Raw genomic sequence first — 12,386 nt, forward strand, 5'->3', positions numbered from 1 at the left:
GTTACATTCAGAACAAGCAGCTCATTCCACAAGTTATCTCCAGATAATTGAATACCTTCAATGCGTTTGTCCGCCTCAGTGTTGCTCGTCTTGTATTCGAGGGTGAGCCTCGGTGAAAGAAACGATGTTTGAGTCAGTAAGTTATAGAATCCGATGAGAGAATCAAAGCACTTCGAGAGACCTGTTATCTTGCTGGAATGGAGATTGTTCAACAAAAACAAGCAACGTCATTTCCCATCTATTGTGACTTACACACGCAGTATAGGATATATATTGACAATAGTAATACACGATTACAGAAAATAGAAGGTTGCTTTACAATCAAAGCCCCTTGTCTCTGATCTTGGCCTTTGGAAGATCAGAGGTCAACGTCCATCCAGAATCCAAAACAGCACCAGATTTAATCATCTCTTCCTTGGCCAATTATCAACATTTCCTGAAAATTTGATTTAAATCATAAACTTTTTGAGTTATTTTGCTCGGAAATGAACAACCGCAGGCGGTCACATAACCTTGGCAGAGGTAATAAAATAGGCTGCGAGTGAAGAAAACAGCACGTTTAAAAAAAATAAAAAACACGCTAAGGGTGTTTATTGACCTTTATATTTGAACACTAAAATAAAATAAAAATCACTTATTGCGCAATCATGTAACATTTGTAGACCTTATAATAATGTATCCGTTAGTGTAATAAGTTAATTAACAGCTCCCCCTTCTGGACAACAGCGGTTTATACAGCAAAAAAAAAAGTGTCGAGACAACTGTTTAGTCAAGCGTTTGTACCACAGGCAATTTTAGACTGCATTTATAGAGAAATTATAGATTTAAACTGGAAATCTTTGGTTTTGTTCTTCTGACGAAACAGGACATTTGTTGTTTTGCAACAAATGTCACAAAACTCCATCTCAAACGTTTGTCCTGCTCATAGTCCGAGACAAGTTAACAGGTTCTCTATGAATTTGAGCAGCACCCAATTTTAGTGTCTGCATATTTGAAAAAATATATATGTTCAAGTTTGAATGGACTCAATTTATGAAAACAGCCTTTAATTGTACAGCACTCTAAAATGAGTTTATGATGACTTGGTCTATCAATTTATAATTTCAGGTCATTCAGGCTGTTTTTAAAATTATTGGTTGCCAAAGAGCTCTGTTGTTAACCTGTTCTTTCTAATATTTTTACTAAAATGTTTCTGGTTTTATTTTGAAAGTTGCTCCAATGTGTATCCTGATTTCTGCCCATTCTTGACCTGTAGTACCAGATGACCTCCTCCCTGCAGGTACAGCCTGTTTTATCAATCTTTATTCTTTATATATATAGCATCTGTTACAATCAAAATTGTTTCTAGGCGCTTTACAGAATCCCAGGGTCTGACGCCCAACAAGCAACAGTGGCAAGGAAAAGCTCCCCTTTAACAGGTAGAAACCTTGAGCAGGACCAGGCTCATGTAGGGGGACCCTCCTGCTGATGGCCAGCTGGGTAGAGTACCTGTAATCTGTCACTAAAGAACAATTGATCTGGTCCAGGATAGAGCTGCCTATCAATGATAAAACATCTTTCAACAGGTGTGTTGGGATGGGATCTAAAAGACACATGGAGGTCTTGGATTTCTGAATTAGCAAAGACGCCTCAGAAAAATATATAGGGCTGAAGGAGTTTAAGGGCTCGTTGGAGAACATGTATGTTCCCACAGTCAGCACATCTGGTGATGGTCCAGTTGTTGGGATGGCCTGGTTAGCTTTTTCTCTGATACCTAGAACTTTATCAGTGAAGAAGCTCATGAAGTCTTCACCACTAAGGGAAGAAGGGATACGTGGATCTAAAACACTGTGACTCTTGGTTAATTTGGCCACAGTGCTGAAAAGAAACCTGGGGTTGCTCTTATTTTCCTCAATCAAAGAAGAAAAATAAGCTCTTCTAGCCTTACGAAGGGCCTTTTTTTTTATAAACTAATAGACAGTCTTTCCAGGCTAAATGGTAGCTATCTATATTTCAAGAATACCACTTCCTTTCTAGTTTTTGCACTTTCTGCTTGAGGGTCCTGATATGTGAATTATACCAGGGGGCACACCTCCTCTGAGTTACTATTTTCTTTTTCAGGGGGGCAACAGAATCAAGCGTGATTCTCAGTGAGGTTGCTGCACCTTCAGCAATAGAGTCAACCTCAGCAGGGCTAAGATTCTAATGATTGATCCCTGGGGAAACACACGGTGGTCCTGGGATCAACGCAGAGATCGCTTCCTTAAACTTAGCTACAGCATTATCTGAAAGACATCTGCTATAGTGAGACTGTGCTCTGAACATAGAAGAATCCTTAATCATAAATGTGAAAGTGATCAAAGAATGGTCTGACAGGAGTGGGTTCTGAGGGAACACTGACACATGTTCTACCTCAACACCATAAGTCAGGACTACAGTAGATCTAGGGTGTGGGTGAAGCTATGAGTTGGTTGGTTTATCTGCTGGAGGAAACCAACTGACTCAAGTAATGAAATGAAGCCATTTCTAAAGCTGTCATTTATAATGTCTACATGGATATTAAAGTCTCCAATGATAATGACTCTATCTGTTCTGAGGACCAAGTCAGATAAGAAATCAGAGAACTCAGATAGGAACTCTGAATGTGGCCCAGCAGGGGGCCGATATACAACTACAAACAACAACAATGTTGCTGCTGTCTCTCTCCTGCCACTGAGCAGCTGACGTTAATATAACACCTTGATGAACAGTCCTTTAAACACTACATTTAACCCATATGTACCCTTAAGTTTTGCCCATAAAACCTTTGAAACCAAAACAAAAACTAACCAATAAATTAAAATAAGAGCTGTTATTTACAATACAGCCTCGGTTTAAGATGAGTGGGCTTTGAGATTTGGATTTCCTTCCATTTTGTCATTTTCCATTGAATTCTATGGGGGAGAGGAGAGTCTACTATCACACAAGCTAAAGTTTTCTATTGTTAAACTTACCAGTACTTTATAAAATGACAACGGGTGACAGAGGGGTTGTGGGTAAAGGGATATCATGTCTTTGATCTTTGAACATCATAGATAGACAAATATATTTAAAAAAACACTTTGGTGCTTTGGTATGAAAGGACAGAGTCTAACATAGGTCATTTTTATCCAGTATTATTAGGGTAACAGAGAAACTGGTCTACAATTTGGCACTACATGTTTGTCAGGAGGTTTTAAGATAGGAATAACTTTGGCTGTTTCATTCTGCTTGGAAATATTCTGGTTTGTAAAGTCATAACAAACACCTACTACTCAGCACTACACAAAAGATGGCACACGGGTAAGTTTTGATCAATTCAATTATTTGGCAAGGAAATTTACATTAGCTAAAAATAAAATGTCTATCCTTGTAGAGATTGCAGGTTGTTGAGAAAATGGTGGACCTGATTGACTTTCTCTGGAATGATTTTTTTAGGGTCTGAGCATTGGACAAGTTATGTTTTTATTATACAGTATACCCTTACCCATGCACAAAAAAATCATGACAATTCGCACACACATGAGATGTGGTGAAAGATTTGATATTGTTGCTTGGAATTGAACATGAAATAATTTTATTTTGAGTGACAGCAAATATAGGTAGACAAAATTGGCAGACAAGATCTACAAAAATGTAACCGTAACCCATGTCCCCAAATCAACTGGTAGTCCTGTATATCCCTTTTATTGCTGTTCTACTGCAGCTTTATGAGTGAAGTGGTTCATAATGTTTCTGCAACAAAACTAGAAATTATGGGTTATTTTAATGGTATAAGGTGAGACATATCAGGCATTGTATATCTTTGGATACAGTTGTTAGGGTGGCTTAGTCCTTTGGTAAATGGGGCACTGTGCAGTGAGGGTAAGCTTAAGGTGATCAGTGATACTGAAGACAACCTTAATAAATTGCCTGTTATGCTTGATGATTAATAATCATGAGATAAGTCATGAGATAAGTGTTTCCCTAGAGTTTCTGTACTCCATTTTGATTTAAAGGGAGACTTCTCTTAATCTTTTTTCTTCTCTCTTCTAACATATCAGCTACCAACATTTGGGTCCATCCGCATACGAGCACAACACAGTGGAAATTGGAAGCATACTCTTTTCCAGACAAACCAATTATCTGGTGCAGTCCATTCTGGGAGAGGGTTCATTTGGCAAAGTAGTCAAATGTTTAAGACTGAAAGACAACAAGACTGTGGCAGTCAAGGTCATAAAGAAAAAAGGAGATTACTACGATCGTGTAGAGAAGGAAGTATGTAATACCCACTTTTGTTCCTACTTGCCCTTGTATGTGGTTTAATAAAGGTGAACCTTGAGCCCTGCTAAGGCTTCAAAGACTGGATGCAGAAAAATGCAACATTGTCCAGATTCACGCAGCTTTTTTTGACAGAGGAAATTTCTGTTTCGTTTTTGAGTACCTCGAAAAAAGTCTCTTTGACTTCATGGAGGAGAACGATTTTCGTCCTCTGCCTCTAAAGGGAATCAGATTTATTGTCCAACAGGTATGTCTCGCTGCACTTCCTTTTTCATTAATAGCCCTTCAATCTAATGTTGAAAAAGTATTCTGAAAGTGTTTTATTGGCTTTAAGCTTGCAATTGTACTTCAATCGCTGAGGAGTGTGGGACTAACACACTGTGACATAAAGCTGGACAATATTATGTTAGTGGACCATGAAAAGCAGCCTTTCAAAATCAAACTTATCGACTTTGGAGTTGCCAGGGTTGCATCCACTATACCACAGGGCTCAGCTATACAGGTCCTCTGTTACAGGTAATTATTTTTACAAATATTTAAAATCATGGCAATCTATAAATAACCAACTGTAAAAAGCAAATTAACACCCTTTTATAGGTCTCCAGAGGTCCTTTTGGGTCTTCCATTGACAGAGGCTGTCGACATTTGGTCTCTGTGCTGTGTGGTTGCAATGTTACACCTTGGTAATCGGCTGTTTGATGGGGATAATGAGTTTGACGTGGTAAGTATATTTGTAATATTTGTAATTTACTTCATTCTTTTCTTTGAACTTTTCTGCAACATAAACCTTTTTTGGTGAATATTGTGATATTATTGAATATTGTGTTTTCTTTACCCACAGATGAGGTACATAGTGGAGCTATTTGGTCAACCTCCGAATCGAATGCTAAATGCAGGCATAAAAACTAATCAATTCTTTAAGCAAAGCATGTGCGCATGGAATCGATCATGGAAACTAAAGGTATCTGTACCTAGTTTGTCTAAAATATTTCTTACGGACTCCCAAATTCACAAATTAATAGGTAGGAATGTTTATTTTGTTGTGCTTAACTCATTTTCTGTTATCTGTTCAGACAGGCTACAGCAGAGGAGGACATAAGCTTCTGGATTCTCTGGATGACATTTTAAGCGTATGTTTTTCCAGTTTTAATTTGTTCTTCACATCAATGTAACAACACTTTCTCTATAGCATAAAGAATATATTTACAGGGTAATTAGCTACTTTAAATCAATTTTTATTGTTCCAGGCCTTCCCTTCTAATGGCAGCGAACATCCAGAACTTAATCTTTTTGTTAACATGCTAAAGAACATGCTTGACCTTGATCCTGCTACACGCATTACCCCAGCTCAACTGCTGCAACATGGTTTTCTGACAAACACTGAGTAAGTCTACACAAAGATCATTCATTTCAGTCCTAAAACCCTTGATTTATCCATTTGAAAAAATTGCAGGACCTCAGATAATTATTTAAGTCAAGTATTTGTTGTCTTGAAGGGTGGGGGCTACCTCTAAAGAGCCAGAGGTTACTGCCAGCCAGGAAAATGGACAAACTTTACAGACGCAGTGTGAAAACCCCCAGCAGCACCAAGAGAGCCACTTAAAAACAGGGCAGAAAAGAAATCGTGACTCAAAAGATGATGACCCAACTTGTCACGACTCCAAGCGGCCTAGAATACAGTCAAGGGTGACACCAAGAAAGTACACACAGATAAATGCTAATAATTCCAGTGTTCAGAGGAAGCTGCCTGACGGGAAGGATGGTGGGCCTCATCGCTCCACCTCGATGGCCGGGCCCAGGTTCAGCCAAAAAGCTTTGAAAAGAACAAGGCGATACACAGGCAGTAAAGGAGGGAAAAAGTAACTGACTCCCTCAATACCTACAGTATGTGTGGGGTACAGTCCCATCTGGTCTTTAAATCACATATTCACTCTGAATTACAATAAAGGAAGCTGATTTCATTATGTTAAACATTAGTATCTGTTTTTTCAAGACCATAAAGTGTTTACAAAAATCAAACAACAAATTGGTGCATTGAAATTAATATAATTATTATTTGGGAACCTATTCCCTTGTTTTGTTGTGCCTGGGGAAAAGTTGACCGATTTTTACTTTGTCCCATTTACTCTGCCTATTGTTACGCACAAAATTGTAGTAACAATATTTTATATGTTTTTAAAAATATTTTATTCTTAGAAGATATAAACAATTCAAAACTATTGTGTAGTGATATATAGCTGATGTATAAGTAGTTTGTATACAGTTGCTAAAACAGACAGGAAACAGGTAATAACTGCTAAAGATATGTTTGCTAAAGATACACAGGATATCCCCAAACTACTTGTAACCAACTATTTTTAATTAATCCTGCACAATCAATCAATCAATTAATCACGTAATCAATTAATCAATTAATTAATCAATCTTTATTTATATAGCGTCTGTTACAATCAAAATTGTTTCTAGGCGCTTTCCAGAATCCCAGGGCCTGACCCCCAACAAGCAACAGTGGCAAGGAAAAACTCCCCTTTAACAGGAAGAAACCTTGAGCAGGACCAGGCTCATGTAGGGGGACCCTCCTTCTGATACCCGGCTGGGTAGAGAGAGAGGAGAAGGGGGAGGACAGGTAGAGGATAGGATAGGTAGAGCATAGAAATACATTAATAGGGTTAAGTATAGTGGGTCAGCAGGGTCGGAGGTCGGCAGCATACAGTAAAACTATAAAGGTGGCTCGGCCTGTTGATGAATACAGGGGATGGGGGAGCAGAGATACTAGGGGAGAGGAGAGGAGAGGAGAGGAGAGGAGAGGAGAGGAGAGGAGAGGAGAGGAGAGGAGAGGAGAGGAGAGGAGAGGAGAGGAGAGGAGAAGAGAGGAAACCATGACCCAGTGGGGTGACAGAGGCCTGTCAGGTGATCATGTTTCTGGACCCCGGCAGCCTTGGCCTATTGCAGCATAACTAAGATATTAACCTAATAATTAGACAACTCCCTAAGTATGATAATTTGTCTGTCTATGATAGTAACTGCAACTACAGAATTAGTGATAATAAGCTTTTTGAAAGAGGTAGGTTTTAAGTCTGATCTTAAAAGTAGCGATGGAGTCAGCCTCCCGTACCTGGACAGGGAGCTGGTTCCATAGCAGGGGGGCCTGGTAGCTAAATGCTCGGCCCCCCATTCTACCTCTACAGACTCTGGGGACCACAAGTAGACCAGCATTCTGAGAGCAGAGCGGTCTATTGGGTTGGTAAGGTGTCACTAGCGCCTCCAGGTAGGATGGAGCTAGGCCTCTGAGGACCTTATAGATCAGAAGAAGAATTTAAAAATGATCCTAAGTTTAATGGGCAGCCAATGAAGAGACACCAGTACAGGAGTTTCCTAAGGGAAGCATGTACAAGGTGAAAAGGATTGTTTCAAGTGTTGACTCTTGATTGAACTTCTTTATTTGGATCCTAACTTTGTTCTGGACCAATTTTTCTTTGTCATTCTGCCTTTCTTAGTTGACTTAATTATTGCTTGTTCTTCTAATTATCTGTCTTGAATATCACCTATTATTCTACTGATAAAGAAGACATCCATTTATTTCAGACTTCTCTGATCTACACATGTCCTGATTTAGCAGAACGTGAGAAAAACCTATAGTTTCAACAGTCAGAGTCACAGTCAGATCAGTGTAGAAAAGAAAGCGTGAGTAAGAAGCACGCAACAGAGCACACCAAGCTATTTTGTAATAAAGTAACGGAAACAAAATCTGATTAGTTAGTGTTAGCTCCTGTTAGCTGTATACAGACTTCATTTTAACCTGGTTGGTAGAAAAAGAGTTTATTTTATGTATATGTTGCATGTCTGAAGTAATAAACACGTTTACATTTTTTAAAATGCCTTTCTAGCTTTAGCATTAGCAGGACACTGAGATATTTTAAGTTTTTCATGAGTCGTGGCAGAATGATTCTGTGCACATGGTTTACATTTAACAGATTTGTATATTTGTGCGAGCTGCTTGTTTCTTCGTGCCTTTTAACTCATCATATCCCAACATTCAAAAGAACATCTTTTTATCTGTGCTGCTGTATCATTAGTGCTACTGAACATGATGCACACTCTGTCTACCAAAGGGGGATTGTCGGTGAATAGCGTGTTACATAGAAATTATTTTCACCCATTTAGCAGCTGAAAACATCTCACTGGTTTCATCACATGTGGTTCAGCATGCTATAACTTGGCTGGCACATGTAAAAAAAAAAAAAGAAAAGGGGAAGGTAGTTTCATGAGAAAATCTTGTTTACACATCACCAACACGAACAAGCCTCATTTACTCTCTATTCTTGACAGATTTGACTAATTATATGATGACAAAGTGATTAACGTGATTAAAGTGGTGAAATAAATCCAGTGACATTTTTTATTTTTGTTTATGCTTTTTTCCTTTTTTTCCCCAAATGAGAGCATTTAAAGCAAAAGAAAATTATTATACAGAAAAAAAACAAAAAAACAATTAGAATTACATGCTCAAGGAGTGCTTTATCTGTGTCACCAGGCTCAAACGATCAAACTTCCAAACTTTCATCTCTGATCAGGCGGTCTCATGGGGTTTCGTACGGCCGGCGAGGCTGTAGGACAACAGGAGTCTCTGATCTGGTCTCTCGAGCCTGCTCATGATGAAAATTAGCTCTAAATCAGCCAGTGGAGGGAGGTTGGGATTGCAGCGATATGACATCATCTGTGTAAACCCGTGAAAATCTTCACCACTGCATTGATGGCTGACCGGAGGTATGACGGCGACACACGCTTCCATTTTGGTACAGTCACGTTTAACGTTTTTACAGTGCATCAGACAACTCTGCCCTGAAATGTGGTCCTTATAGGAGGTTTTATGGCTAAAGAATAAATAAGTGCCATCTGTACACTGACAGTGATAATAGTACAAACGATAACGTCAATACTTTTATACTGTTTTAACCCTCTGAGTCAACTCTACCCAAGACTGAAGCTAATCTGACCAGTGCTTCTGGGCCTCATTTCTCTAATATTGGTAGTGAAACATTTCGGGTTGCAGATGTTGTTGTTGTTGTTATGGTGGTGGTTGTTCCTAACCCAAAGTCAGTTTTCAGCAGTATCTGGCGGAGAACGCCAGGACAGAATGTTGATATGTAGGCGTCTTTAAAGCCGGAGTTGCAGAAGCAGTAGACCAGCGGGTCCAGCAGGCAGTCCATGTAGGACAGAACCATGAGGCCGTCGTACACCTGAACCACCAAGTCCTCGGCCTCCTGCAGGTTCTGCAGCCGCACGCTCAACAGCACTGCTCTGGCGATGGCGCAGGGGAGGAAGCAGATAGAGAAAACTACCACCACAGACGTTACCACACACATGGCCCTCCTCAGTTTGGCCTTCTCCCCAACTGTCTTCTTCCTCAGGCGATTGACGATGCGCATGGTGCAGTAGACCAGGATGATGAAGGGGATGACGATCTGGCTGAAGAAGACAACCTGAGAGGAAGAGGAGTGACAGTATCTGTGAAATGCCGCCATTTCAAGGCATAAAAAAGGTGGACAGATTAGCTCAGATTTTGAGGTATCGCACTGATTAATCTGAATTATCTATGTGTATATGAAGATGTGTAAACAGCAGCTGCTACAGGTGTTCTGTAACCTGTCTGTGGATCCCTGAGCTCCAAAAAGGTTCATTGCTCACTCACCTTGGGACTGGGCTCCAGCAGAGAACCAGGCTGTTAATCCCTGTGCATTTGTCAACATGGAATGCTGCTGTTTGTTGTGCTAGGTTTTAATTTGTGTGAGCACTGATGTCACCGTCAGCAGCCTGTTTTGGCTAGCGAGCTCCGCTGTGTACACAGCTCACGCTGTTTACCTAAATATGGGTTATTTTGACGTGTGAACGCGTAACAGCCCAGGATTTAATGTTCTGAAACCAAAACTCTGTGAAAGTGCAGCTGTTTTCTCTCATCTCTACTGGTTTAATGTAGCACAGATGTGAGGTCATTTGAATAAATACCTCTCTTAAGGTATCTGTCACGTCATGCAATTGGGTCTCGATTTTGCGGCCGTGACTGTTGCAGCACTCGAAAGTCTTCAGCATGGTGGGGATGGTGAGTGGCAACAGGAAAAGCCAGATGATGATGGAGATCTGAGGAGATTTCTTCAGGATTTTGACAAAATTCCTTCTCCCGAGATGCACCACATTGAAATAGCGGTCGATGGACAGCACGATGAGGAAGGCAATGCTAGCGCCTCGGTTGAGGAACAGCATGAAGAGCAGGGTCTTGCAGACTGGCGTGCTGTTGCTGCGTCTCTGGTTGTGCTGGTAGTGGTAGATCTTGGCCGGAAGGCAGGCCACCAGCAAGAAATCAGCAACCACAATATTGAAGAGGAAGATGCTTTTGTTCTTCCAGAACTTAAACCTAAAAGGAAAATAAAACATCTATGTAAGCACTGATGGTGAAGGCTTGTTGAACTCAGTCAGCCAGACTGGGCTGAATAATTAATCTACACATGCAGACGAAGCTGAAATAAAACTGGTTATCCATCCACGGTAATGGTCAACGATGTGATGGGCTGTATCACAGCGGACATCAGGCACCCTGCCTCATGGACGGGGTCCAGCTGCACAAGGCTGCTCTCCAATGGATTGAGAGCCCATGGGTGGCTTGGACAAGCGGCTGGGTCACATTTTGAAACCCAGGGAAAGATTCTGTTGGCAGGATCAAGTCGATTGAGCTCCTAACCTTCCTGACCACTCTGCTGCAGCACTTTAGGGTTATTTTGTCTGGGGCGCTTCCCAGTGTTAGGGGCAGAATTCTGCTTCAGAACCAGGCCAATGGTAAACAGAAATGACAATCCAAACAGGATGTCTCTGACTGAACTTCTCCTGCCGCCAGAAATCTCAAACCACACACAGGCAGCGACACCCTGACTCCATCTCAATAACATCCCAGGGAAAATGTTCGTGAGTCGGATCATTCATTGACTCAAGACCTGACTGTTAATGGCGCACAGAGCCTATGAGTTATTCACCTGCACGTTCTGTGCCAAGAGGAACGGTTCAGAACCCACACACTACAGTATGTTACCCTCTCACACACTTTGAACTTTAATCTATAGGCAGCTGTGGCGCTTCCTCGTACCTGAAAATGAAGACGTAGAGGACAGACAGGTTGAGAGGCAGACCCAGTACGAACTCCACAACCATCACCCATGAGAAGATCTGATATGTGAACGAATTGGGGGTGTTACAGTGGTCAATGGTGGAGTTTGTAGACATATTGGACATCAGCTCTGGAAGGTTAGGTCCTTCGGTGTGTCAAAACACCTCGGCTGGAAGAAGGCTGAGGTTAAAAATCCTCAAACAGAATCCAGAATCTTCTGCTCAAGTAGCCAAATCCAGTTCACAGTGGGATCCGTCAAATTCAGCAGCTCTCCTCAGACATGCTCACGGTGATACTGGTGATACTGGTGATCCTGGTGATCCTGGCTCCTTCAACACAGAAGAAACGACACACAGGCTGTGAAAAAAAAGAGAGAGCAAACATCTCATGTCACCACGTCTGTAAGGGTTTTTCAGCATGGGGCTGAACGAGGAGGACTTTATAATCAGCAGGAGGTGTGGTTTCAGCTCTTAGCTCACTGTGGAGCACATATGCTTTGGTTTCGCTTTTGTTAACACTTTAAAAGTCTCAAAGTGCTAACCAATAGATAAGGAGGCATTTACAGCCGTCCCCCGCAACTAAACTGGCAGTTGAAGGTTTTCTCCAGGCGAAAAAGTCTTGTGAAATTCCTCAGGCGGTTGTCCTTTTCAATCCGGCATGTACGCACATGTCTGCTTTTGTATTCCAAGAAGGAAAACATTGTCGCTTAGAGAAAAATGACATAAGACTTTGTTTTTTTTCCAGCTCACTTTATTAAATTCTGTTTATGTCATGGTAGAATTAACAATCCTGATAGGTCTTCTCAAGTATATCAATCCCATTTCCTTAAGAAGACAATTGGCTTCAAGCCCACCAACCTACTCCTGAAGTTGCCGCACGGGATTGGTTGTCTGATAGGTTGAACATTTCCAGAAACTAGTCACATGACCCTGCTTTTGGTCCAAACAGGCCCCTTCATCCAAGACCTTCAGCT

General features: G+C 41.0%; 2 protein-coding genes across 2 annotated transcripts; one reads left to right on the forward strand and one right to left on the reverse strand.

The window, feature by feature from the left end:
• Positions 1–4,323: 4,323 nt before the first annotated feature.
• On the forward strand, positions 4,324–6,266 carry LOC105417534 (homeodomain-interacting protein kinase 2-like). Its single transcript, XM_029849258.1, has 7 exons — positions 4,324–4,504; positions 4,592–4,773; positions 4,855–4,978; positions 5,099–5,218; positions 5,331–5,387; positions 5,505–5,641; positions 5,754–6,266. The coding sequence occupies exons 1-7, from the start codon at positions 4,445–4,447 to the stop codon at positions 6,118–6,120; spliced, it is 1,047 nt and encodes a 348-aa protein (XP_029705118.1). The 5' UTR covers positions 4,324–4,444; the 3' UTR covers positions 6,121–6,266.
• A 1,794-nt stretch (positions 6,267–8,060) lies between these two features.
• Positions 8,061–11,844, reverse strand: LOC101077122 (12-(S)-hydroxy-5,8,10,14-eicosatetraenoic acid receptor-like). Its single transcript, XM_003971495.3, has 3 exons — positions 11,393–11,844; positions 10,264–10,669; positions 8,061–9,740 (listed from the first exon to the last, which is right to left on the reverse strand). The coding sequence occupies exons 1-3, from the start codon at positions 11,536–11,538 to the stop codon at positions 9,270–9,272; spliced, it is 1,023 nt and encodes a 340-aa protein (XP_003971544.2). The 5' UTR covers positions 11,539–11,844; the 3' UTR covers positions 8,061–9,269.
• Positions 11,845–12,386: the final 542 nt, after the last annotated feature.

The sequence above is a fragment of the Takifugu rubripes genome, chromosome 16 (assembly GCF_901000725.2).
Source record: "Takifugu rubripes chromosome 16, fTakRub1.2, whole genome shotgun sequence".
Lineage (NCBI taxonomy): Eukaryota > Metazoa > Chordata > Actinopteri > Tetraodontiformes > Tetraodontidae > Takifugu > Takifugu rubripes.

What these genes read in the sequence shown, in the direction of transcription:
- LOC101077122 (XM_003971495.3), bottom strand. Translation starts at nt 11,538, where the DNA reads ATGTCCAATATGTCTACAAACTCCACCATTGACCACTGTAACACCCCC. An exon ending in CTCTACGTCTTCATTTTCAG is followed by an intron (nt 10,670 to 11,392) that starts GTACGAGGAAGC and finishes TTTTCCTTTTAG; the next exon opens with GTTTAAGTTCTGGAAGAACA. An exon ending in TGACAGATACCTTAAGAGAG is followed by an intron (nt 9,741 to 10,263) that starts GTATTTATTCAA and finishes TCTTCCTCTCAG; the next exon opens with GTTGTCTTCTTCAGCCAGAT.
- LOC105417534 (XM_029849258.1), top strand. Translation starts at nt 4,445, where the DNA reads ATGGAGGAGAACGATTTTCGTCCTCTGCCTCTAAAGGGAATCAGATTT. An exon ending in ATACAGGTCCTCTGTTACAG is followed by an intron (nt 4,774 to 4,854) that starts GTAATTATTTTT and finishes ACCCTTTTATAG; the next exon opens with GTCTCCAGAGGTCCTTTTGG. An exon ending in ATCGATCATGGAAACTAAAG is followed by an intron (nt 5,219 to 5,330) that starts GTATCTGTACCT and finishes TTATCTGTTCAG; the next exon opens with ACAGGCTACAGCAGAGGAGG.